The sequence below is a fragment of the Colossoma macropomum genome, unplaced genomic scaffold (assembly GCF_904425465.1).
Source record: "Colossoma macropomum unplaced genomic scaffold, Colossoma_macropomum, whole genome shotgun sequence".
NCBI classification, from domain to species: Eukaryota; Metazoa; Chordata; class Actinopteri; order Characiformes; family Serrasalmidae; genus Colossoma; species Colossoma macropomum.
The window spans coordinates 692,501-715,440 of NW_023494793.1; the positions used below are offsets into that span (position 1 = coordinate 692,501).

Sequence of the window (22,940 nt, forward strand, 5' to 3'; positions counted from 1 at the left end):
AAACATCGTCTATAACAGTTATAACACTCTCATAATGAGGTATTACTGGCGTAGATGTTCTTCAGTGTGTTTGTGTTTGTGTTCCCTCAGGACCCTAAAGATGTTTACTTGGTGGGCAATAAGGTGGAGTACTCATGTATTGATGGCTATCAGCTGATCGGAGAGCCCCTCGCTGAGTGTGTGGAGGAGCAGACCTGGAGGAGATCTCAGCAGGAGTGCAGGAGTAAGTGTCTGAGATTTAATCTGAGCTCTGCAGACAGAGTCAGACTCTGTGCTGCCAACACTGTTGCTTTACATATTCATAGATATGCATATTTTCCTCCTGTAGGGTCTGCGTGTGAACCCCCTCTCCTCCCTGCAGACGTTTCTGGAAGTCCATGGAAGCTCAGCTACAGAATTGGAGAGACGATCGAGCTGAGCTGTCCTGCAGGGAGAGAGAGAGATGGACCATCCGAAATCCACTGCAACGCCGGCCTGGCCTGGTCACCTCAGTCTGAAAGCACGAAATGCCGCACAGGTAACACGCTAATAACACAAATAACATCTTAATAACACAGGTAACACCCTAATAACACAGTTAACAGCTTAATAACACAGTTAACACCTTAATAACACAGGTAACACCCTAATAACACAGTTAACACCTTAATAACACAGTAACACCTTAATAACACAGTTAACACCCTAATAACACAGTTAACACCTTAATAACACAGGTAACACCCTAATAACACAGTTAACACCTTAATAACACAGGTAATACTTTAATAACACAGGTAACACCCTAATAACACAGTTAACACCTTAATAACACAGTTAACACTTTAATAACACAGTTAACACCTTAATAACACAGTTAACACATTAATAACACAGGTAACACCCTAATAACACAGTTAACACCTTAATAACACAGTTAACACTTTAATAACACAGTTAACACCTTAATAACACAGTTAACACATTAATAACACAGGTAACACCCTAATAACACAGTTAACACCTTAATAACACAGGTAACATCCTAATAACACAGTGAACAACTAAATAACAAAGGTAACACATTAATAACACAGTTTACACCTTAATATAACAGGTAACAACCTAATAACACAGTTAACACCTTAATAACACGGGTAACACATTAATAACATAGTTAACAACTTAATAACACAGGTAACACCCTAATAACACCCTAATAACACAGTTAACACCTAAATAACACAGGTAACACCCTAATAAAATAGTAAACACATTAATAACACAGGTAACACCCTAATAATAAGGGTACCATCCTAATGATGCAGGTGACACCTTAATTATACAGATAACACCTTAATATTGCATGTTACACTTCAATAAAACAGGTAACATGCTAATAATGCTATTTACACCTAATACGAGAGGTAACAACATAATAATGCAGGTAACGCTTTAATAACACAGGTTTCACCCTATTATTGCAGATAGCACCTTAATAACACAAGTAACACTCTAATAATGCCAAGATAAAGGAATAATAAGGCACAGGTAACACCTTGATACCACACAGATAACACCCTAATAATGCACAGATAACAACTAAATACTACAGGAAACAACCTAATAATGCACATATAAAGGTGTAATAATGCACAGGCAACACCTCAATAGCACACACATAACAACCTAATAATGCACAGGTAACACCTTATCAATGCACAGGTAACACCCTAATATTACACATGTAACACTTGATCAATGCACAGGTAACACCCTATTAATGCACAGGTAACACCCTAATAATGCACAGGTAACACCCTAATAATGCACAGGTAACACCCTAATAATGCACAGGTAACACCTTATCAATGCACAGGTAACACCCTAATAATGCACAGGTAAAACCCTAATAGTGCACAGGTAACACCCTAATAATGCACAGGTAAAACCCTAATAGTGCACAGGTAACACTCTAAAATGCACAGGTAACACCCTAATAATGCACAGGTAACACCCTAAAAATGCACAGGTAACACCCTAATAATGCACAGGTAACACTCAAAAAATGCACAGGTAACACCCTAATAATGCACAGGTAAAACCCTAATAGTGCACAGGTAACACTCTAAAATGCACAGGTAACACCCTAATAGTGCACAGGTAAAACCCTAATAGTGCACAGGTAACACTCTAAAATGCACAGGTAACAACCTAATAGTGCACAGGTAACACCCTAATAAAGCACACAGGTAACACCCTAATAGTGCACAGGTAACACCCTAATAAAGCACACAGGTAACACCCTAATAGTGCACAGGTAAAACCCTAATAGTGCACAGGTAACACTCTAAAATGCACAGGTAACACCCTAATAGTGCACAGGTAACACCCTAATAAAGCACACAGGTAACACCCTAATAATGCACAGGTGACACCTTAATAATGCACAGGTAGCACCCCAATAATGCACAGGTGACACTCTAATAAAGCACACAGGTAACACTCTAATAAAGCACACAGGTAACACTCTAATAAAGCACACAGGTAACACTCTAATAAAGCACACAGGTAACACCCTAATAATGCACAGGTGACACCTTAATAATGCACAGGTAGCACCCCAATAATGCACAGGTAACACTCTAATAAAGCACACAGGTAACACTCTAATAAAGCACACAGGTAACACTCTAATAAAGCACACAGGTAACACTCTAATAAAGCACACAGGTAACACCCTAATAATGCACAGGTGACACCTTAATAATGCACAGGTGACACCTTAATAATGCACAGGTAGCACCCCAATAATGCACAGGTGACACTCTAATAAAGCACACAGGTGACACTCTAATAAAGCACACAGGTAACACTCTAATAAAGCACACAGGTAACACTCTTTGAACATATATCATGCAGCACTTCAGTCTGATCTTCATTTACCACCATTAACATTTAAAGGATCTGCAGTAATAACCACAATTAGCATGTAGCTCTGTGTATCTGTGTAACACTGTAGCTGTAACTCTGTGTAACACCATAACTGTGCAACCCTGTGTAACTGTGTAAACTTGTGTAACAGCATGTAACTGTAACAATGTAATACTAACTCTGTATAACACTGTAATTCTGTGTAACGGTGTAACTCAGTAACATTCAGTAACGTAACGCTGTGTAACTGTAACGCTGTGTAACTGTAACGCTGTGTAACTGTAACACTGTGTAACTGTAACACTGCAGAACTGTAACATTGTGTAACTGTGTAGGCCTGTAACTCTGTATAACACTGTAACTATAAGTGTAATGCTGAGTAACTGTAACTGTAGTACTGTGTGACACTGTAACTGTGTAACGTTTTGTAACACTGTGAACTGAACTGGCTTCTTTTCTGTCCAGCAGCAACGAAGGCTCTATCTCTGACCGAATGCCAGCCGTGGGAGAAACTGGCCAAAGATAACTGTGTCTGTAAAGTTCCCTACGAGTGCGAGTACGCTAGCACACACACACACACACACACACACACACACACACACACACGCGCACACACACACACACACACACACACACACACACTCACACACACACACACACACACACACGCACACACACACACACACACACTCACACACACACACACACACACACACACACACACACACACACGCGCACACACACACACACACACACACACACTCACACACACACACACACACACACACACTCACACATACACACACGCGCACACACACACACACTCACACATACACACACACACACACACACACACACACACACACACACACACACACGCGCACACACGCACACGCACACACACACACACACACACACACACACACACGTAAATCCAATCAAATGTTTTTGTCGGTGTGCTAATGTTTTAGTAGTGAATCCACTGACACAGGAATCCAGTGTGGTGGGATCAGCAGGTGTAACCTGGTCAGCAGATTCAGATCGTGTAATGATTTGTGCTGCAGAGCTCTGAATAAGTTAAAGTCAGTAGTTCAGTTTGTTGGTGATGCCTTACAGGATCACATTACAGCAGCCGATGTGTGATGTAACCAATGTAACCAAAGCATTGACTAAGACTTCAGTGGAGTGTCCTGTTAAAACAGGGCGTAGTCTGGAAATATTTCGCAGGTGGAAAAAGGCAATCCGGATATATTGTTTATGACTTCAGAAGGACAGGAGGCTGTCCAAAACCACACAGAGGCTCTTAACCTGTGTGGGAACAGGTATGATGGCTCCAGCAATGAGGAGTGAACAAATATTAGTTTTAAAGTGTAGATTTAGACCCCATGAGGATCAGCTCAGTCTCACTGCTGTTGAGTTTAAGTAGCTGCCTGTCGTCTGTATATGTATATCACTGTAACAGGTAGTGAGGACATTGAAGGGCAGAGTAGAGGCTGGAACTGTGGACACAAAGCTGTTTACCATCAGCATAACAGTGAAAAAGGATACCACAGGTGCCGGAAGATAAAACCAAGAGGGAGGAGGTAAATGATGAATAGGAGTGGCCCCAAGACTGAGCCCTGTGGAACTCCATGACAACTGTAGAACTAACTGGTGTGCTAATGTTTTGGTCTACTGTTTTGTTGGTGTGCTAATGTTTTTGTCAGTAGTATAATGTTTTGGGTCAAAGTGCGGACGTTTTTATTGATGTGCTAATGTTTATGTTGTATATTTGTGGCTTGATATTTAAAAAAAAGAGATCTGCAGATCTGCAGATGAGGATTACTGTATAAATGTTTTATCATATTTGCCCCCCCACCCCCACCCCCACCCCTTTTTGTCTGTCTGATCTTTGCTCTGATTGGTCAGGCCGTCTCTGGAAGTGTGCGCCACCAGCTTGGAGCGCCGCCGGACCAGCAGGCTGAGCGTCTGTAAGGTTCGGGCCATGCAGTGTTTGGGTCACCAGTTTATCTTAGCTGACCACAGTGCCTGCCAGTGGCCAGAGCCATCCACTGCAGTCTGCCCACAGTGCTCTCTGTGGACCCTCTGTGACGGTGAGACCCTCAGAGTGACCGATACCTCACAATAACTCATAACAGAGACACAGAGAGAGAAAATGTAGCTCACTGTAATCAGCACTGTTTATTACAGTAATTCAGTCCTTCACAAACAGAGAAACATCGATTATTTACATTTTGCATGTGCACACACACATACATACATACAGTCATGCATCAGGGTTCATTTGCTAAATTTAATATACTGGAAAACAAAATTTGATATATTGGAAAATAAAATATGGCTTGTGCAAAAGTTATTGCACAATATTTATTTTATGTTTTACTTTTGAAACAAATAAATTGAAATTCTGCACTAAAATTGCCTGAAAACATCACATTAAAGTGCAGATGAATTGTTATTGCCTACAATATTTTTAAAATAAATGACTAATTTTTACATCTGACCATATATGTGTGTGTGATGTCAATATTTTGCTTACATAAAGCAAGAAAGCAGCAACAAAAACTATCATTGTCATTCTTATTGTTATTTGTAGTTTCTATCTGGTGTCAGAGACACTTTTGTTTTAAATAAGTTGTGTTGTTTTTGTTTCAAAGAAGATGAAAATAAGAGAGAAGGGAAAATAAGGGAGGGTGAACATAAACGAATGTAGTGAATGTGTAAGTGTATATATAGAGTCAGACACTGTAAACGGTGTGAATGTGCTTAAACATACAGTATATAAGAGTAACAGACACTCATAATAAACACACACTGCACTCTGTGGTGTTTTTGTTTTTCGGCTGTAGATCAGTCGCAGGTGTGTCGCTGCCGGACACTGGAGGAGTGCGCACCGCCCACCCGCTGGATCCAGGTGTGCGCGTTACTGAGCGGAGAGTCCACACCGTCCACCGTGTCTGAATGTGAAGTGGGGGTCCGACAGTGCGGGGGAGAGACCCCCGACATCCTCAGCCTGCAGCCCTGTGACGCCTAAAAACACTTAATCAAGCGATACTTCAGTCGAAATTCAGTCTAATTTACACAGTTTTCCCTCCTTACTTTAAATAGTCAATCAAGCTTCTTTAGTTTTAGTGTTGGAGCTATGAGGCTAATGTAGCTAACAAGTAATGGAGGCTTATACCTCAGCTATTAGCATTAGCATGCCTAAAGCATTACACTCTGGGCTCAAATGTGTCAGTGAATGTGGTTTCCCTATTCAGACGCTTCTCAGTGCAATTTGCTGTTTCACCTTAAATAGTGCAGCATGTAACTGCTTCACCATTTAAGGTGGAGCTGACAATTCCAAAGAGAAGCGGCCGAACAGGGAAGCCACATTCAGCTTCATGGCTCAAAGCTGCCTCTATAAACAGAAACTGTCGCTTTCAGCTTCCTAAATTCATCTTTTTTCATGCGCTCTATAAAATACACCTTGTTTTTGACTCTTTATTCTGAATAAATGAAAAATCTCCAGTTGGTTGTGAGCTGTTTTGGAAGAGAACCCCTGCCAGTCTGCTCCAGTCTGACACAGCGAAGGTAAACAAACAGTTTGCACACTGCCAGCGTCCAAACAAACCCTCCCAATCTGGCCAACTGCTCGACAACTAATTACACTGGCCCTCATGTCCAGCCCTGTCCAGGCTTTTTATAGTGTCTGTTACTGCGTGGGACGAGTGGAGGGTCAAAATTTCAGATATGAGTCTATTAAAGGAATAATGCAGCAAAACAAGCATCAATCCTCATTTTAAACCAGCAGGGGGCGCTTCAGGGTCACCCACAGTTGTCATAGCCCATATGAAATCATACACTGGCATGTTTACAGTGAGTATATATTGTATACATAAAACCCAGACCCAACTGACGGGTTTATCGCTGGACGTTCTCCGCTAGCTGCTCACTTCTCTGTTTCTATTCCCTCAGCTCTTTATACAACACCTTAAACCTCAATACGACACATCAAAGAAGCCTAAGAAAGGGTTCCACAGCTCATGGTTAGGGTCCTGGGGCCATTCAAGGTCATACAGGTGACAATCAGGAGCAGATCGTTCAATAGGCATGCTTCCCTTCAGACTGGTTAGCCTAAGTGAGCTAATTAGCTAACTAAGCAAACTTTGTAATGCAAACTCTTTTGTTTTAGTTTGGTGCATAACATACATGAACTATGTGAGTAATCGCTTCATCTGGTTTATAAGACGTTCATAAGAAGTTCATAAGACTTTCCAAAATAATTAAGAAGGAACGGAGGACCTTGGAAACATTGGAATACAGGCCTCTTGGAACAAATAACCGTTGGAATACAGGGCTCCTGGAAACACAGGACCTTGTGAACACTGGGCTCTCAGAATATAGGACCCTGATTATGAAGGGCCTATAAAAGAGAGGGCTCCTGAGAACATAGGGCCCTTGGAACTTATGACTGTTTACAAAATGACAAAGAGGGAACATATGACCTTGAGAACATAGGACTCTTGGAAAATGGGGCCCTGTGAATATAGAGCTCCTGAAACAATTAACCCTTGGAATACAGGGCTCCTGGAAACATAGGACTTTGGTTACATAGGGCCCTAAGAACATTGGGTTCTTGGAACATAGGACCTTAATAATGTAGAGCCCTTGGAGGTTAGGGCTACTGAGAATATAGGGCTCTTGGAAGACAGGGCTGTTTCAAAAATGACAAGAAGGGAACACATACAGGGTACTGGGAACATAGGGTTCCTTAGAATATAGGACCTCTGGAATATCGGGATGACCCTCTGATTCTAAGCAAGAGCAGTTTTAGCCAATTTCAGCAACGACCATCAGAAAAAGCTCCAAAAGCAGCCAGTACAGTTTCCTTCAGCCCTTTCAGTACCAATGTATTTGAATCTGAAGCTGTACTGGGTTAACGACGGTGAGTGATGTGTGTTTAATTAGCTGTGCTGTCTGCTCTCCAACTCAAGTCCAGAAAAAACTGTGAAACGTGAAACTGTTGGCCTCTGTGGCGTTTGTGAATGCCACAGTGACCCCTTGTGGTCGGAGCTTTCAGAACAGTCAGGGCTAAATGATCTTTAACTCCATGTTTATGTCTTTACTGCTATTATTGCTAATATATATCCACTCATTATTCAGGTCAGTGATTAAAAGGCTGAGGTCCTTCCTTTAAAACAGACTCCTAACAGAAAAATCATTTCAAACGCAGGTCTTACATCAATATGACGTGCAGGTGTGATGAAAAATTTTATTACTCTTTGCTACCTGACATTTTTTTGCATATTCAGTGTCAACACATTTAACATGAGTGTTAAATTACGGTTCTGCTGAACACAATGATGAAAACCTGCACACGAGACGTAAACATAAATATAACTGTGTAAATGTTAAGTATAAACGTACATATTACATGTGAACGTGATGTAAATGTACAACTCTAGAGCTTCTGTATATAGATTTATTTATTATGTACAAAGGCTTTTTCAGGTATTGTTTATCCCTAAAGATGGACACAAACAGAAAAGGTTTACAGGTTTTCGGTTTATGGAAGACTAAATAATAGCAGAATTAATACGGAGGAGAAGCAGGGAGAAAAACAAAGTTCAGAGCCAAGACAAGACCAGACACGCCCAACGTTTGTTTATGTTGTGTCGCCATATTTGCAGCTGATAACCGAGATGCACAGCTGTAAAGGTGTGAATGTGGGTCGTGTTCTGCAGTGAGCATGCAAAATAAATGCGGAGTTTATAAGGCTGGAATCATTTCGCACCAGCAGGGGGCGCTGTGGAGGAGGATAAACACAGCAGCATTCTTTAATCTACAACGTATCTTCAGATAGTATAATGATGATGAACAGAAGCTACATTCACTTATTTCAAAAGAAAATCATGTTTATATCGTATATATGTGTATATATATATATGTGTGTGTGTGTGTATCTGTATGTATGTATATATATTGATTATCAGTGATGGTACAGTTGGTCTGTATCAGTAAGTAATCCGAGCGCCCTCACCAACAGAGGGCGCTGGTTTGGGAAATTGGGCAATGGCAGTTACACTGTCGATTGGTGAACGACGCACACTGTGAGGGATCATGGGAAATGTAGTCTTTGTGGTTAGATCCTGGGTGAAAGCTCAGCTGGACACCAGACAGCACAGGCCGAAGAAGCGCCTCTTCCTCTGCCGGACCAGGGGGTATGGGGTCAGGTTCAGCAAGCTGCTGTCATCTGGGAACACACAAAACACCACATTCACACTACAGCTGGGCAGAATGATGATACTGATCATTATCATGATGAATTACGTCACGATATTCTTCTCTGAGTGTATCGTGGATCTCGACAGCACTTAAAAACACTGACCAGCTGCATGGTTCAATTAAAAAAGAGCTTAATTAGCTCTGTTTAATTAGATTTAGTGCAGTGCAGTGTGTGAAATGTTGAATAGTAATTATGTTCCTAGTTTTTGACAGCTTAACAATAAATATTGTGACACATCACGGATCTAAAAACGTCCTGAAAGATCGTGATATTACATTTTGCTGTATCACTCACCTATACACAATACTATAATACACAGATTATACATGCAATGAATATTTATGCAAATTATCAGCCACATAGTGGGTCCAGACGTCTGACGGTGCTGGAGATAATCACTTCTATTTTACACTCCTTTATAATTTAATAGAAAGAATTTTATTATGAATTCTACACACTTAAAAATGATTCTTCAACGTTCTTTAGTGAATAAAATGGTTCTATATAGAACCTTTTTGAAAAGGATCCTATACAACACCAAAAAAGCTTTTGGTGCTCTACAGAACCATCTAAGGCACATCCTCCATCAGTCTGGAGAACCATCTCACCATGCAAAGAACCATTTAAGCACGCAAAAAAGGTCCTTTGAGTGTTCATGGTTCTATTTATGACCATTTTCTTCACTAAAGAACCCTTGAAAGCCACTGTTTTTAAGTGTGTACTATCAGCATAACAGAGATAACAGAAAATGATAATAATAATAATAATAATAATAATAATAATAATAATAATAAAGCAGGTGTAATGAGGGCACCTTGATTCTTCAGCGGTAAAGGCATCGTCTCCCTGAGTTTACTGAGAAGGTTCTTCATCTCCGTCATGTCCCTGCAGGAGAACATCTCAGTGTTTATTTATCATCAGCGTCAGGACAAACGACAAGAACAAACACTGCACTGCTGTAAACAGGAGCTAACGATGCTAACAGACGGCTGTTCACTCTCATTTACTGTTAGCAACATTAGCTTCTCTGACTGAACTACTGCTTTAACTCAGTCCCAACAAAATCATGCTGTAGTTTTATATGAATCATTTTTGGCTAAATGAAGCAGAGAAACTGTGAGGAAAGTGCAGATTTTACTTTATTATGATTTTATTATGATGTGTGTTATTGTTGTGTTCACAGTAAATACTGAATAATTGATTATCGTTGCTAAATATTTCAGACTCAATATCAAACCACTCATGGTAAATCATTTATAACAGACATTATATCAGTGCCATACCTTCATATCAGTAGTACTTTAATGATTTTAATGATAATAATAATAACAGACAAACAGACAAATCTGTTCATACAGAATGCAAATGAGATGGAAATCATAATGTAACTAAATATTTGGTGTAAAAATAAATAAAATGTACTGTAAAACCCGATGAGTCCTCCTTAGTGTCCAGCTCTGAGATTAGCTTTAGCATTAGCTCACCTGAAGGGGCAGCGTGCATCACTAACACTTCCACAAAGCATTTTTGGTTCGCTTTACATTTCATTCATATTTTGTCAATTTTCAGGCATTTCTTTGGTAAAGCTAGTTTATTAACTGATTATTGACTAATACAATGTTCCCCTCTGTGTGGTTCCACATTTTCTTTTGTGCTAATGAACTTTTAGTCTGTTAGCACAAATGCTACAGATGCTACCAGGAGCTGGAAGTCTGGTGGACATAGCAACAGTAACTAAGGAGGCGGGATTGGTCAGAATTTTGCAAACAGTCAATTACATTAAATTTTTTATCAAAAAGAGATTTAAGTAGGTATGTAGGGATACAACATATCACACTGCATCACATCATAGTATCATGATTAGCTTGTTAGCTTATGGCTAGTGTGTTAGCTTGGAGCTAACATATTAGCTTATGGCTAAAGCATTAGACCACAACACTATACAGCAACGTATTTAAATAATGATTAAAATATTGAACGTTTATGATGTTAATTGCTCTGATTAACTGAAAATAGAAAGATTAATATATGAACACATTTAACGTATCTTGTTGCTGTTTTATTAAAGGTACAGAATCAAAGCACCCCTGTATCGTATCAAATTCAGAATTTTATGACCGATTATATTTGAGGGTTAAGTGGTCAGTGCTGTGGATCTGAATGACCTCTCGATGTTCTCGATGTCGGTGGCCACGTGGCAGTGGGCCTGCTGCTCCAGCGGAGATGAAGAGGTGTCCTCCAGGATGGGGATATCGGAGCTCTCCTCTTTCCGACTCTCTGGCTTCAACAGAGCAGAAGAATCTTTCCCTGTAACACATCCAGCCCCGAACACGAGTAACCAACACCGAGAACACACTGCACTGAAACCAACACCGGACACTGGACCCGCAGGGCTAAATACAGAACCAGAACACAGACGCAGCACAGTGAGGGCGTGGGTCAGCTCGCCTAAAGACGCCCGCACGGTTAAACACGTCTTCAACACTGAAGAAGAAGCTGGACGTGAATTCATAATTTAGTTCCTCAATGTCAAAACTGCACATAAGTTTACAGAAGACACAAGTTTATAGCAAATACTGAACACTTCACAGTAGATTCTGAATAATTCAGAGCAGATACTGAATAATTTATGATAGACACTGAATAATTCATAGTAGATACTGATTACGGTAATAACTGAATAAGTCACAGTAAAAATAAAACTGTTCTTAGTAAATACTGAATCATTCATAATATATCAGTGGCATACCTTATATAAGTGGTAGTTACTGAATAATTCATAGCAGTTACCATGAGTAGTGTAACCATGGAAATGTGTGTAGTGTAACTATGGAAATAGGTGTATCGTAACCATGGAAATGGGTGTAGTGTAATATGGAAAAGGGTGTAGTGTAACTATGGAAATGGGTGTAGTGTAACTATGGAAAAGGGTGTAGTGTAACCATGGAAATGGGTGTAGTGTAACTATGGAAATGGGTGTAGTGTAACTATGGAAAAGGGTGTAGTGTAACTATGGAAATGGGTGTAGTGTAATATGGAAAAGGGTGTAGTGTAACTATGGAAATGGGTGTAGTGTAACTATGGAAATGGGTGTAGTGTAACCATGGAAAAGCGTGTAGTGTAACTATGGAAATGGGTGTAGTGTAACCATGGAAAAGCGTGTAGTGTAACTATGGAAATGGGTGTAGTGTAATATGGAAAAGCGTGTAGTGTAACTATGGAAATGGGTGTAGTGTAACTATGGAAATGGGTGTAGTGTAATATGGAAAAGCGTGTAGTGTAACTATGGAAATGGGTGTAGTGTAACTATGGAAATGGGTGTAGTGTAATATGGAAAAGCGTGTAGTGTAACTATGGAAATGGGTGTAGTGTAACTATGAAAATGGGTGTAGTGTAACTATGGAAATGGGTGTAGTGTAACTATGGAAATGGGTGTAGTGTAACTATGGAAATGGGTGTAGTGTAATATGGAAAAGCGTGTAGTGTAACTATGGAAATGGGTGTAGTGTAACTATGGAAATGAGCTGTACCTCTCCTGTGAAGCTGCAGTGATCCGAGCAGACACACAGACTTCAGCATCTCCGTCAGGTACATCTCCAAACAGCACTGCAGCTGGATAAAGAGCCGACAGATTTCAGGGTGGATTTCTCCGTCCTCCGGCCTGAGGAACAAAGAGAGACAGAGAGAGAGAGAGAGAGAGATAGAGAGAAAGAGAGAGAGAGAGAGAGAGAGAGAGAGAGAGAGAAAGTGTTTACAGTGAGTGGAAGTAGGTGTGATTGTTTCTAATAAAGTGGCCACTGAGTGGAAGTAGGTGGGGGTGTTTCTAATAAAGTGGCCAGCGAGTGGAAGTAGGTGGTGGTGTTTCTAATAAAGTGGCCAGTGAGTGGAAGTAGGTGGGGGTGTTTCTAATAAAGTGGCCCTGAAGGAAGTTACTGTGCTGTGTTGTGTGTGAAGGTGCTGAAGTTGTATTTTAGGCTGCCTATTTTTGTGTTTCTCCTTTTATGGTCATGTTGTCACACCTGTTACTTGTCCTGTATAAGCTGGGTCTAATCTTGGCCTCAGTCCAGCTATAAAACTGTAACAGTCCAGTGTCTTACGGCTGGCTGGGTGTCTGGAACCTGCCCGCGCAACGAACAAACTTCACTGACAACAGATCGAGTCTCCTGGGTTTGGAATAAAAGAGGTGTTTGGATTCTTCAGCCCTGAGTGGAAGTAGGTGAGGGTGTTTCTAATAAAGTGGCCAGTGAGTGGAAGTAGGTGGGGGTGTTTCTAATAAAGTGGTCAGTGAGTGGAAGTAGGTGGGGGTGTTTCTAATAAAGTTTTTTTTAGTGTTTTATAAAGTCATGGTGTGATGGATTGGCAGCCTGTCCAGGGTGTTTCCTGCTTTCCAGCCAATGAGTGCTGGGACAGGCTCCAGCTCCCCCCCGCTCCCTGCGAAACAGGAGGATAAGTGGCTCAGATGATGAGTGAGCGAGTAAAGAGTGATGGATCATCAGTGTAAATGATTGTCCTGACAGACCGTATCTTAAATCATACAACTTATTATTTTATTTATCATTCAGATCAAATTAGTTCAGAAATAGAGCTGCTAGATCAATAAGGGGATTAGGGGTAAATAAAATTAAATGAATTACAGACAATTATAATTAACTACCCCAAATCATGTAGTTAACACACTTAGTCCGATAGAGATTGACCGCAATAGTGCAAAGTGAAAGCAGCGCTAATTAAAGTGTTGCTATGTGAAGCCTGTGGGTCTCTGTAATTACTGCTGTGAGGGTCTCTGGTGGAAAGTCGTGGCGCTGGCGATACCATCGATCGGCTTTATTCCGCTACAGTTCTGTAAATCACTGATTTGCTGATCCAAATAAAGAGGAGTTAAAGTGAAATATCTACTTTACCAAGTTTACCCTGAATGCAGCCGATCAGCTAAGACTGGAGCTAAGAAGCTAATGTAGCTAATAAGCAATGCAAGCCTATACCCACTGATCAGACCAGTGCTAACTGCATCATCGCACACTGCCCTCCTACACTCAAACAGTCTGATCTCAAACCACAACCATATTTCAAGGGCACGGTCCAAACCAAACTAAAAACTGTAAAGCAAGAGCATCACAGAAACTTTGCAGGCTATAATCTAGTTTTCACTGCAGTTTGACTCAGCTGCAAGACAGGATATGCTGGAGTTTGACTCAGCTGCAAGACAGGATATGCTGGAGTTGTGAAATGACGAGGCGGCAAGCTGGGACGCTTTTCACCTTAGTAGCAAAGTTTGAATAGGCTACAAGCTGGGCCATGTTTCAACACATTAGCAGAGTTTGACTAGGCCACAAGCCGGGATACATTTCACCATAGAAGCTTGACTAGGCAGCAAGCCAGGACACGTTTCACCACAGTAGTGGAGTTTGACTATAGGCCACAAGCCAGGACACGTTTCACCACAGTAGCGGAGTTTGACTATAGGCCACAAGCCGGGACACGTTTCACCACAGTAGTGGAGTTTGACTATAGGCCACAAGCCGGGACACGTTTCACCACAGTAGCGGAGTTTGACTATAGGCCACAAACCGGGACACGTTTCACCACAGTAGTGGAGTTTGACTACAGGCCACAAACCGGGACACGTTTCACTAAAGTAGTGGAGTTTGACTATAGGCCACAAGCCGGGACACGTTTCACCAAAGTAGTGGAGTTTGACTATAGGCCACAAGCCGGGACACGTTTCACCACAGTAGTGGAGTTTGACTATAGGCCACAAGCCGGGACACGTTTCACCACAGTAGTGGAGTTTGACTCTAGGCCACAAACCGGGACACGTTTCACCACATTAGTGGAGTTTGACTATAGGCCACAAACTGGGACACGTTTCACCACAGTAGTGGAGTTTGACTATAGGCCACAAGCCGGGACACGTTTCACCACAGTAGTGGAGTTTGACTCTAGGCCACAAACCGGGACACGTTTCACCACATTAGTGGAGTTTGACTATAGGCCACAAACTGGGACACGTTTCACCACAGTAGTGGAGTTTGACTATAGGCCACAAGCCGGGACACGTTTCACCACAGTAGTGGAGTTTGACTATAGGCCACAAGCCGGGACACGTTTCACCACAGTAGTGGAGTTTGACTATAGGCCACAAACCGGGACACGTTTCAACAAAGTAGTACAGTTTGACTATAGGCCACAAGCCGGGACACGTTTCACCACAGTAGTGGAGTTTGACTATAGGCCACAAACCGGGACACGTTTCACCAAAGTAGTGGAGTTTGACTATAGCCCACAAGCCGGGACACGTTTCACCACAGCAGTGGAGTTTGACTATAGGCCACAAGCCGGGACACGTTTCACCACAGTAGTGGAGTTTGACTATAGGCCACAAGCCGGGACACGTTTCACCACAGTAGTGGAGTTTGACTATAGGCCACAAGCCGGGACACGTTTCACCACAGTAGTGGAGTTTGACTATAGGCCACAAGCCGGGACACGTTTCACCAAAGTAGTAGAGTTTGACTATAGGCCACAAGCCGGGACACGTTTCACCACAGTAGTGGAGTTTGACTATAGGCCACAAGCCGGGACACGTTTCACCAAAGTAGTGGAGTTTGACTACAGGCCACAAACCGGGACACGTTTCACCACAGTAGTGGAGTTTGACTATAGGCCACAAACCGGGACACGTTTCACCACAGTGTAGTGGAGTTTGACTATAGGCCACAAACCGGGACACGTTTCACCACAGTAGTGGAGTTTGACTATAGGCCACAAACCGGGACACGTTTCACCACAGTGTAGTGGAGTTTGACTATAGGCCACAAACCGGGACACGTTTCACCACAGTAGTGGAGTTTGACTATAGGCCACAAGCCGGGACACGTTTCACCAAAGTAGTGGAGTTTGACTATAGGCCACAAGCCGGGACACGTTTCACCAAAGTAGTAGAGTTTGACTACAGGCCACAAGCCGGGACACGTTTCACCACAGTAGTGGAGTTTGACTATAGGCCACAAACTGGGACACGTTTCACCAAAGTAGTACAGTTTGACTATAGGCCACAAACCGGGACACGTTTCACCAAAGTAGTGGAGTTTGACTATAGGCCACAAGCCGGGACACGTTTCACCACAGTAGTGGAGTTTGACTATAGGCCACAAACCGGGACACGTTTCACCACAGTAGTGGAGTTTGACTATAGGCCACAAACCGGGACACGTTTCACCAAAGTAGTGGAGTTTGACTATAGGCCACAAGCCGGGACACGTTTCACCACAGTAGTGGAGTTTGACTATAGGCCACAAACCGGGACATGTTTCACCACAGTGTGGAGTTTGACTATAGGCCACAAGCCGGGACACGTTTCATTGCAGTAGATGAGTTTGACAGAACTACAAATTGGGACATGACAGCAGAGTTTGACTGGGCCATGCACTGACCCTCTAAGAAGAGCATTCTGCTTCTTTCTCAGTAGGAGATGCACCTTGCATTTAAAAAGGTGTTTTCTCAACGGCCAGTAAGTCATCAGAATCACGTAATGCATTTACCTTCCTGTAAATATGTTCTTACCCTGATATTGCAGAAAGTTTCTGATGAGCTGTCCTGGCCATCTCACAGCCTTTAGTGCGGGTTTTGTGCATCTCTGCCCGTAGAGAAGGACAGTCCACCGAAATCTCCCCCACCGATATCACCAGCTCTCGATATAGAGCCACCAGTGTGTTAAACTCCTGAACAACCTGAGGGAAAGATGGAAAGAGAATGAAACACTGTTCTCACGATTAGAAGCTCCACAGCATTTTGGAGCTTAAAGAAATAGTTTACTGAAAAATTAAACTCTCCCAGTTTCCCCAAAGTGTAGGCAATCAGACATGTTTGGCGTCTGAAGTTTGCTTTTTAGTTATAGGCTAATGTAACAGCTAAATGTAAAGGCTAACTTTTCCTATTGTTCTGGCTCCTGTGTTCCTATTTGCACCACCATTTAAGGTGGAACGGAAAATTCAAATGAAAAGCTGGTAAATAGGAAGCCAACGACTGCTTCACGCCTCAAATTGTGTCAAGCTGTTTGAGGCAAGTGTGCAAAGATTTATGTATGCAGTTAGCATAGTGCTAATTTGTGGTATATAAGCTTTGATTACTTCTTAGCAACGTTAGCCTCATAGCTCCAGTGTTAAAACTAAAGAAGCAGACTTCAGACACTGAACTGAACGTCCCGGCTGATTGACTACATTTGTGGTTACGGGGGAAAACCTGGTAAATTTGGCCACACAGGTTAGTTTGGGTTAAGACATGCAGCCTGCAGCCACCTCTGTGATCATCACACACTGCAGATTAGAGACTGTACTGATTAACTATGAACATTTCCTTAAAGGCTTTGACTTTGTGGATGCATTTGAAATCATTAATGTTATCTATAAACATAAAAAGCGCCGTTAAAAGTTAGATTTGCTCTTTTTATTCTCCTTTAACAGCACAGTGATACAGTCACTCTGCTGTGGCTGGTTTTGGCTAAACTCTGTAGAAGCTCTTTATTACTGATTCACTAACAGGCTGCAAGTCGAGTTAAAGTTTATTTATATTGTGTTTTTATAACAGCCGTTGTCACAACACAGCTTTACTGAAAAATCCAGGTGCATGAGTGTCGCCAAAGACGACAGTGGCAAGGGAAAACTTCCTAAGAGCAATAGAAAGAAACCTTGAGAGGAACCAAGACTCAAAAGGGGAACCCATCCTCCTCTGGAACCCGTCCTCCTCTGCACAGAAAGATCACGCAAAATAAAACTGTAAACATGTAGACTCCTACCCCCATAAACAGCAAACCCACCAACCCCTCTCCAACCCCAAACTCCAAACCACTTCCAAACATCCTAAACCCCGTTAACCCTGAACTCTCAAACCCCATCACACCGAACCCCTAAACCTTTAATTTCTCAAACCTTAAAAACATCAACCCACCAAAACCCAAACGTCCCCAAACTCCAAACCCTCAACCCCCTAAAAGCCCCTCACTCCCGAACTATCCAACCCCCCAAACTAAAAACCATCCAACCCCCTAAAAACCCCTCACTCCCAAACTATCCAACCCCCCAAACTAAAAACCATCCAACCCCCTAAAAGCCCCTCACTCCCAAACTATCCAACCCCCCAAACTAAAAACCATCCAACCCCCTAAAAACCCCACTCTCCCAAACTGTCCAACCCCCCAAACTAAAAACCATCCAACCCCCTAAAAGCCCCTCACTCCCAAACTATCCAACCCCCCAAACTAAAAACCATCAACCCCCTAAAAACCCCACACTCCCAAACTATCCAACCCCCCAAACTAAAAACCATCCAACCCCCTAAAAACCCCACTCTCCCAAACTGTCCAACCCCCCAAACTAAAAACCATCCAACCCCCTAAAAGCCCCTCACTCCCAAACTATCCAACCCCCCAAACTAAAAACCATCCAACCCCCTAAAAGCCCCTCACTCCCAAACTATCCAACCCCCCAAACTAAAAACCATCCAACCCCCTAAAAGCCCCTCACTCCCAAACTATCCAACCCCCCAAACTAAAAACCATCAACTCCCTAAAAACCCCTCACTCCCAAACTATCCAACCCCCAAACTAAAAACCATCCAACCCCCTAAAAGCCCCTCACTCCCAAACTATCCAACCCCCAAACTAAAAACCATCCAACCCCCTAAAAGCCCCTCACTCCCAAACTAAAAACCATCAACTCCCTAAAAACCCCTCACTCCCAAACTATCCAACCCCCAAACTAAAAACCATCCAACCCCCTAAAAGCCCCTCACTCCCAAACTATCCAACCCCCAAACTAAAAACCATCCAACCCCCTAAAAGCCCCTCACTCCCAAACTAAAAACCATCCAACCCCCTAAAAGCCCCTCACTCCCAAACTATCCAACCCCCAAACTAAAAACCATCCAACCCCCTAAAAGCCCCTCACTCCCAAACTAAAAACCATCCAACCCCCTAAAAGCCCCTCACTCCCAAACTATCCAACCCCCAAACTAAAAACCATCCAACCCCCTAAAAGCCCCTCACTCCCAAACTAAAAACCATCCAACCCCCTAAAAGCCCCTCACTCCCAAACTATCCAACCCCCCAAACTAAAAACCATCCAACCCCCTAAAAGCCCCTCACTCCCGAACTATCCAACCCCCCAAACTAAAAACCATCCAACCCCCTAAAAGCCCCTCACTCCCAAACTATCCAACCCCCCAAACTAAAAACCATCCAACCCCCTAAAAGCCCCTCACTCCCAAACTATCCAACCCCCCAAACTAAAAACCATCCAACCCCCTAAAAACCCCTCACTCCCGAACTATCCAACCCCCAAAACTACAAACCATCCAAGATGTAACCCCCAAAGACCAAACTCCCCAACCCGCTAAACTCCATGAACGCCAAATCCCAAAAACCCCAAAACCCAACTAACCAACAACCCCTGACCTCCTAATCCTGAACAGCTAACTTCTTTTAAAACCCAATCCCCCAAACATCCATCCACCCCCTTACGTACATCCAACACCCCAACCCCCAATCCTGAAGCATCAAATCCCTCTATAAATCTCAAAACCTCCAAACATCAAAACTCCCAACCTCCAAATCCCAAACATCTCCTTTAAAAACAATCCCCAAAACTCCAAACATCCACCACCACGTACAACCAACACCCCAATCCTGAAGCATTCAATCCCCCTTAAACCCCAAAACAGCTAAAAACTTCCGAACATCCAACCAAAGCCCCCAAAATCTAACAAGCAAGACCAAATCCGCCCCCAACACTAAACCTCCCCCACAAATAAACCCCAAACACCAGCGCCGCCCCCCCCAGACCCCCCTAAGTGATGCTCACCATCCTGCAGTCCGCTCCCTCCGCGCGCTCGGGCTCGCGCTCCCCGGGTTTGCCCAGCTGGAGGACGGGGCGGGTTTTGCGCCCTGTCGGTGCGGAGCTCATGCAGACACATCCAGCGAGGAGACCGAACCGAGGCGCGCGCCACCACCCCCACCTCCACACGCTCACTCGCACGCGCACACACACTCACTCACACAGACTCGCAGGATTTCGCTTTTTCTTGCTTTCCAATCGATCAATCTGTCACGCGCACCGCGGCTCCTCGTCGCGCGCACGAGCTCTTCCTCTCTGCATTGCCACCGACTGCACGCGATGCGAGTCACCTTCGTCTCGAGGACGAGATCAGAGCGCGTGCATGCCCGATAGCGACAGCAAACGACACCGATCAATACAATCGATTATAAGCACCGCGCGCGCTCTTCTCACAGCTGCAGAGGTTTCATCGCTTTTGCAGATAAACCGAATCCCGAGCGTTAACGGATAGCGCGCGCTCGAGAGAGAGAGAGAGAGAGAGAGAGAGATGCTGCTGGTCTGACCTCGCCGCGTGCACCTGTATTCCGGCATACCACGCCCACGTGCGCTGGGATTGGCTCGCTGGCTGCTCAGATGCCCGCCCCTCCTGCGCCGGGATTGGCTAATAGTGACAGAGTTTAAAACGGTGACTATGAACTGCTTAGCCAATCCCAGGGCAGGAGGGGCGGGACCAACAGCATCTTAGAACGGCGGAATGCCTGCGCGCACGAACTATCCAACCAATCGGAGCGCAGATGGGGCGGGGCTTCCTGTCGGAATGCAGGTGGGAAACAAAGCTGCCTCTGCGCTGCTATTGGACGGGAATACTAACGCGGTGAAGCAGCTCCAGCGCGGACTGCGACTGTTACACATCACAGAGGAAACATCAGAGGAAAATCACCGAACAGCCACTTCAAACGGTCAGTCTGAGCCCAAACGCTGCTCATCAATAAGATCAGCTGCACAGGAACCGGAACAAACCAGGAAAACCCGCCGTGACAAACTGCGCGGTGAACCAGCGCGGCCTGCTATGGCGACCGCGTGAGGCGTTCGCTGCTATGGCAACGACTCACAAATTAGGGGTAAAACTGAAATTTACCAAAAAAACTCCGAATTTACCACTCCATGTCTACATTTACCAAAATTACTTTAAACTTAGCAAAATGAGTTTAAATTGACCAAAGTAGGTCTGAACGGAGTCTAAATTAACCAGTTTAAGTCTAAATTCACCAAAATATGTTTAACACACCACAGTAAGTCTAGATTTCCAAAGTAAGCCTGAACCCCTGAGTGGTGTCGATGTGTGTTACTCAGTGGTCTGGAGACCCACCACATTATTATTTATTTAAATCAATACAGTCAACAATTTACTAAAAATACCAGATGTTTAAAATATCACACATGTCCAGCGTAGGGTTCTCCTTTAGCAGCTGTAGCCAGTCAGCAGCCTGTCCATGTTCACCCTCACACACACATATACACACACACACACACACACATATTCACACACACAGACACACTAACAGCAGGCTATGTAGGAAGAGAACAGCATGAAGAACACAGCACCTCCACACTTTCACTCCCCGCAGGTTCACCCAACACCACGTGTAATATAAATGCGTGGGGGGTGAACAGAGTGAAGGGTTAAAATGACTAAATTAAGTAAAAATTTACCCAATAATGTCTAAATTAAGCAGCGTAACTCTAAATTTACCAAAACGTGTTTCGTTTAGCAAAGTAAGTCTAAATTTCCAAACTATACTCCGTCTGAACAGCCAGATCGGAATTCAAGCTTTTTCGGCTTCTATGTCAATCCAACTCGACATTTGTCATTTTGAGCTGGGTGACAGCAGTGAGGGAGGATTTCAGTGGAGGGACAATGAGACAACAGACCTCAAACTTTTGGGCTGGTGTTTCTGTATAAACAAAACTAGAAGACACTCATCCAAACCGCTCCGTGTGTAGCAGCCAAATTTTGTCTTTGTAAATCTTTCAGTACCGTTTTGGGAACACTAGGGGGCGAGCTGCACTAGGTGATGGGTCAGGTGCTCATAGTCACAAGACACTCACATGGGGAGCTCAGGTGGTGGGAACATACGGTTCTTACCGCTATGGCTGTAACAAACAAAGCCTTGACTGGATTTTCATTCTGTAATTCAGGTTTGTTATCTTCATCACTGGTGACCATATTGATCATCTCCGAATTCTGACACAGTTTCTATCCGTTTGATCGAGGTGGTTAATCCTGTAACCTGTTATATAGAATAACAGCAGCAGTGTAAGCGTCTGTATCTGATTACATTCCCGATGGGAAAAACTCAGGAATGCTGCACTTGCTCCTTTAGTTGAAAACACCGTAATTCTGCACCTCATGGTGGTAAGCAGCCAACGACGGCATGAAGCCATGCAAACGTTGGCCTGGAGAGCGTGTTACCGGGGAAAATGGATGATTATCAGAGATTATCAGAGATCTCACGATCTGTCTTCCCATCACTCATCAACAAGACCTGAGATACTTAATCTCCCCCACCTGGGGCAGGAGCTCTCCCCTTACCTGGAGGGGGCATGCCATCTTTTTCCAGGCCTGGACTGTGGACCCAGACTTGGAGGTGCTGATCCACATACCAACCGTTTCACACTCAGCTGCAAACTGCTCCAGTGAGCGCTGGAGGCATCTATAATCTATAATCAGAAGGAAACAAATCTGATTGGTGAAAGTCTTTGCATGTAAACACAGCCACAAGTGTGAATTTACCACAGAACGTCTACTTGTCTTTTTCTCTCAGCAGTTGAAGTTGGAGATTCTGAAGGGACGTTCTGCTGCGGTGCGCAGGACACAGTGCAGTCTGGGAAATCTAATTACCATCCCATGCTGGAGGCCACGCAGGCTG

General features: G+C 43.5%; 2 protein-coding genes across 3 annotated transcripts in view; one reads left to right on the plus strand and one right to left on the minus strand.

Moving 5' to 3' along the window:
• Window positions 1-6,423, plus strand: part of c7a (complement component 7a) — a 22,312-nt gene extending 15,889 nt beyond the window's left edge. Inside the window, exons 14-18 of one of the 2 annotated variants that reach the window (XM_036578145.1) lie at window positions 91-223; window positions 329-517; window positions 3,379-3,469; window positions 4,822-5,006; window positions 5,763-6,423. In XM_036578145.1, coding sequence (XP_036434038.1) covers window positions 91-223; window positions 329-517; window positions 3,379-3,469; window positions 4,822-5,006; window positions 5,763-5,947 — 783 coding nt within the window. In that variant the 3' untranslated portion in view covers window positions 5,948-6,423. The remainder of the gene's footprint in view (window positions 1-90; window positions 224-328; window positions 518-3,378; window positions 3,470-4,821; window positions 5,007-5,762) is intronic. The other variant, XM_036578146.1, reaches the window with a different exon arrangement.
• Window positions 6,424-8,401: 1,978 nt separating this feature from the next.
• Window positions 8,402-20,430, minus strand: rgs7bpa (regulator of G protein signaling 7 binding protein a). The gene is made up of 6 exons (XM_036579786.1): window positions 20,038-20,430; window positions 16,745-16,911; window positions 12,712-12,842; window positions 11,347-11,488; window positions 9,996-10,066; window positions 8,402-9,148 (listed from the first exon to the last, which is right to left on the minus strand). Exons 1-6 carry the CDS (start codon window positions 20,137-20,139, stop codon window positions 9,057-9,059), a joined length of 705 nt encoding a protein of 234 aa, XP_036435679.1. The 5' UTR covers window positions 20,140-20,430; the 3' UTR covers window positions 8,402-9,056.
• Between the last annotated feature and the right edge of the window lie 2,510 nt (window positions 20,431-22,940).

Bases quoted from the DNA above. Each gene is read 5' to 3' on its own strand.
- rgs7bpa (XM_036579786.1), bottom strand. From the start codon at position 20,139: ATGAGCTCCGCACCGACAGGGCGCAAAACCCGCCCCGTCCTCCAGCTG. The intron at 12,843-16,744 runs GTAAGAACATAT...TTTGTTCCTCAG, and splicing joins AAACTTTCTGCAATATCAGG to GCCGGAGGACGGAGAAATCC. The intron at 9,149-9,995 runs GTGCCCTCATTA...GTGTGTTCCCAG, and splicing joins TTTACCGCTGAAGAATCAAG to ATGACAGCAGCTTGCTGAAC.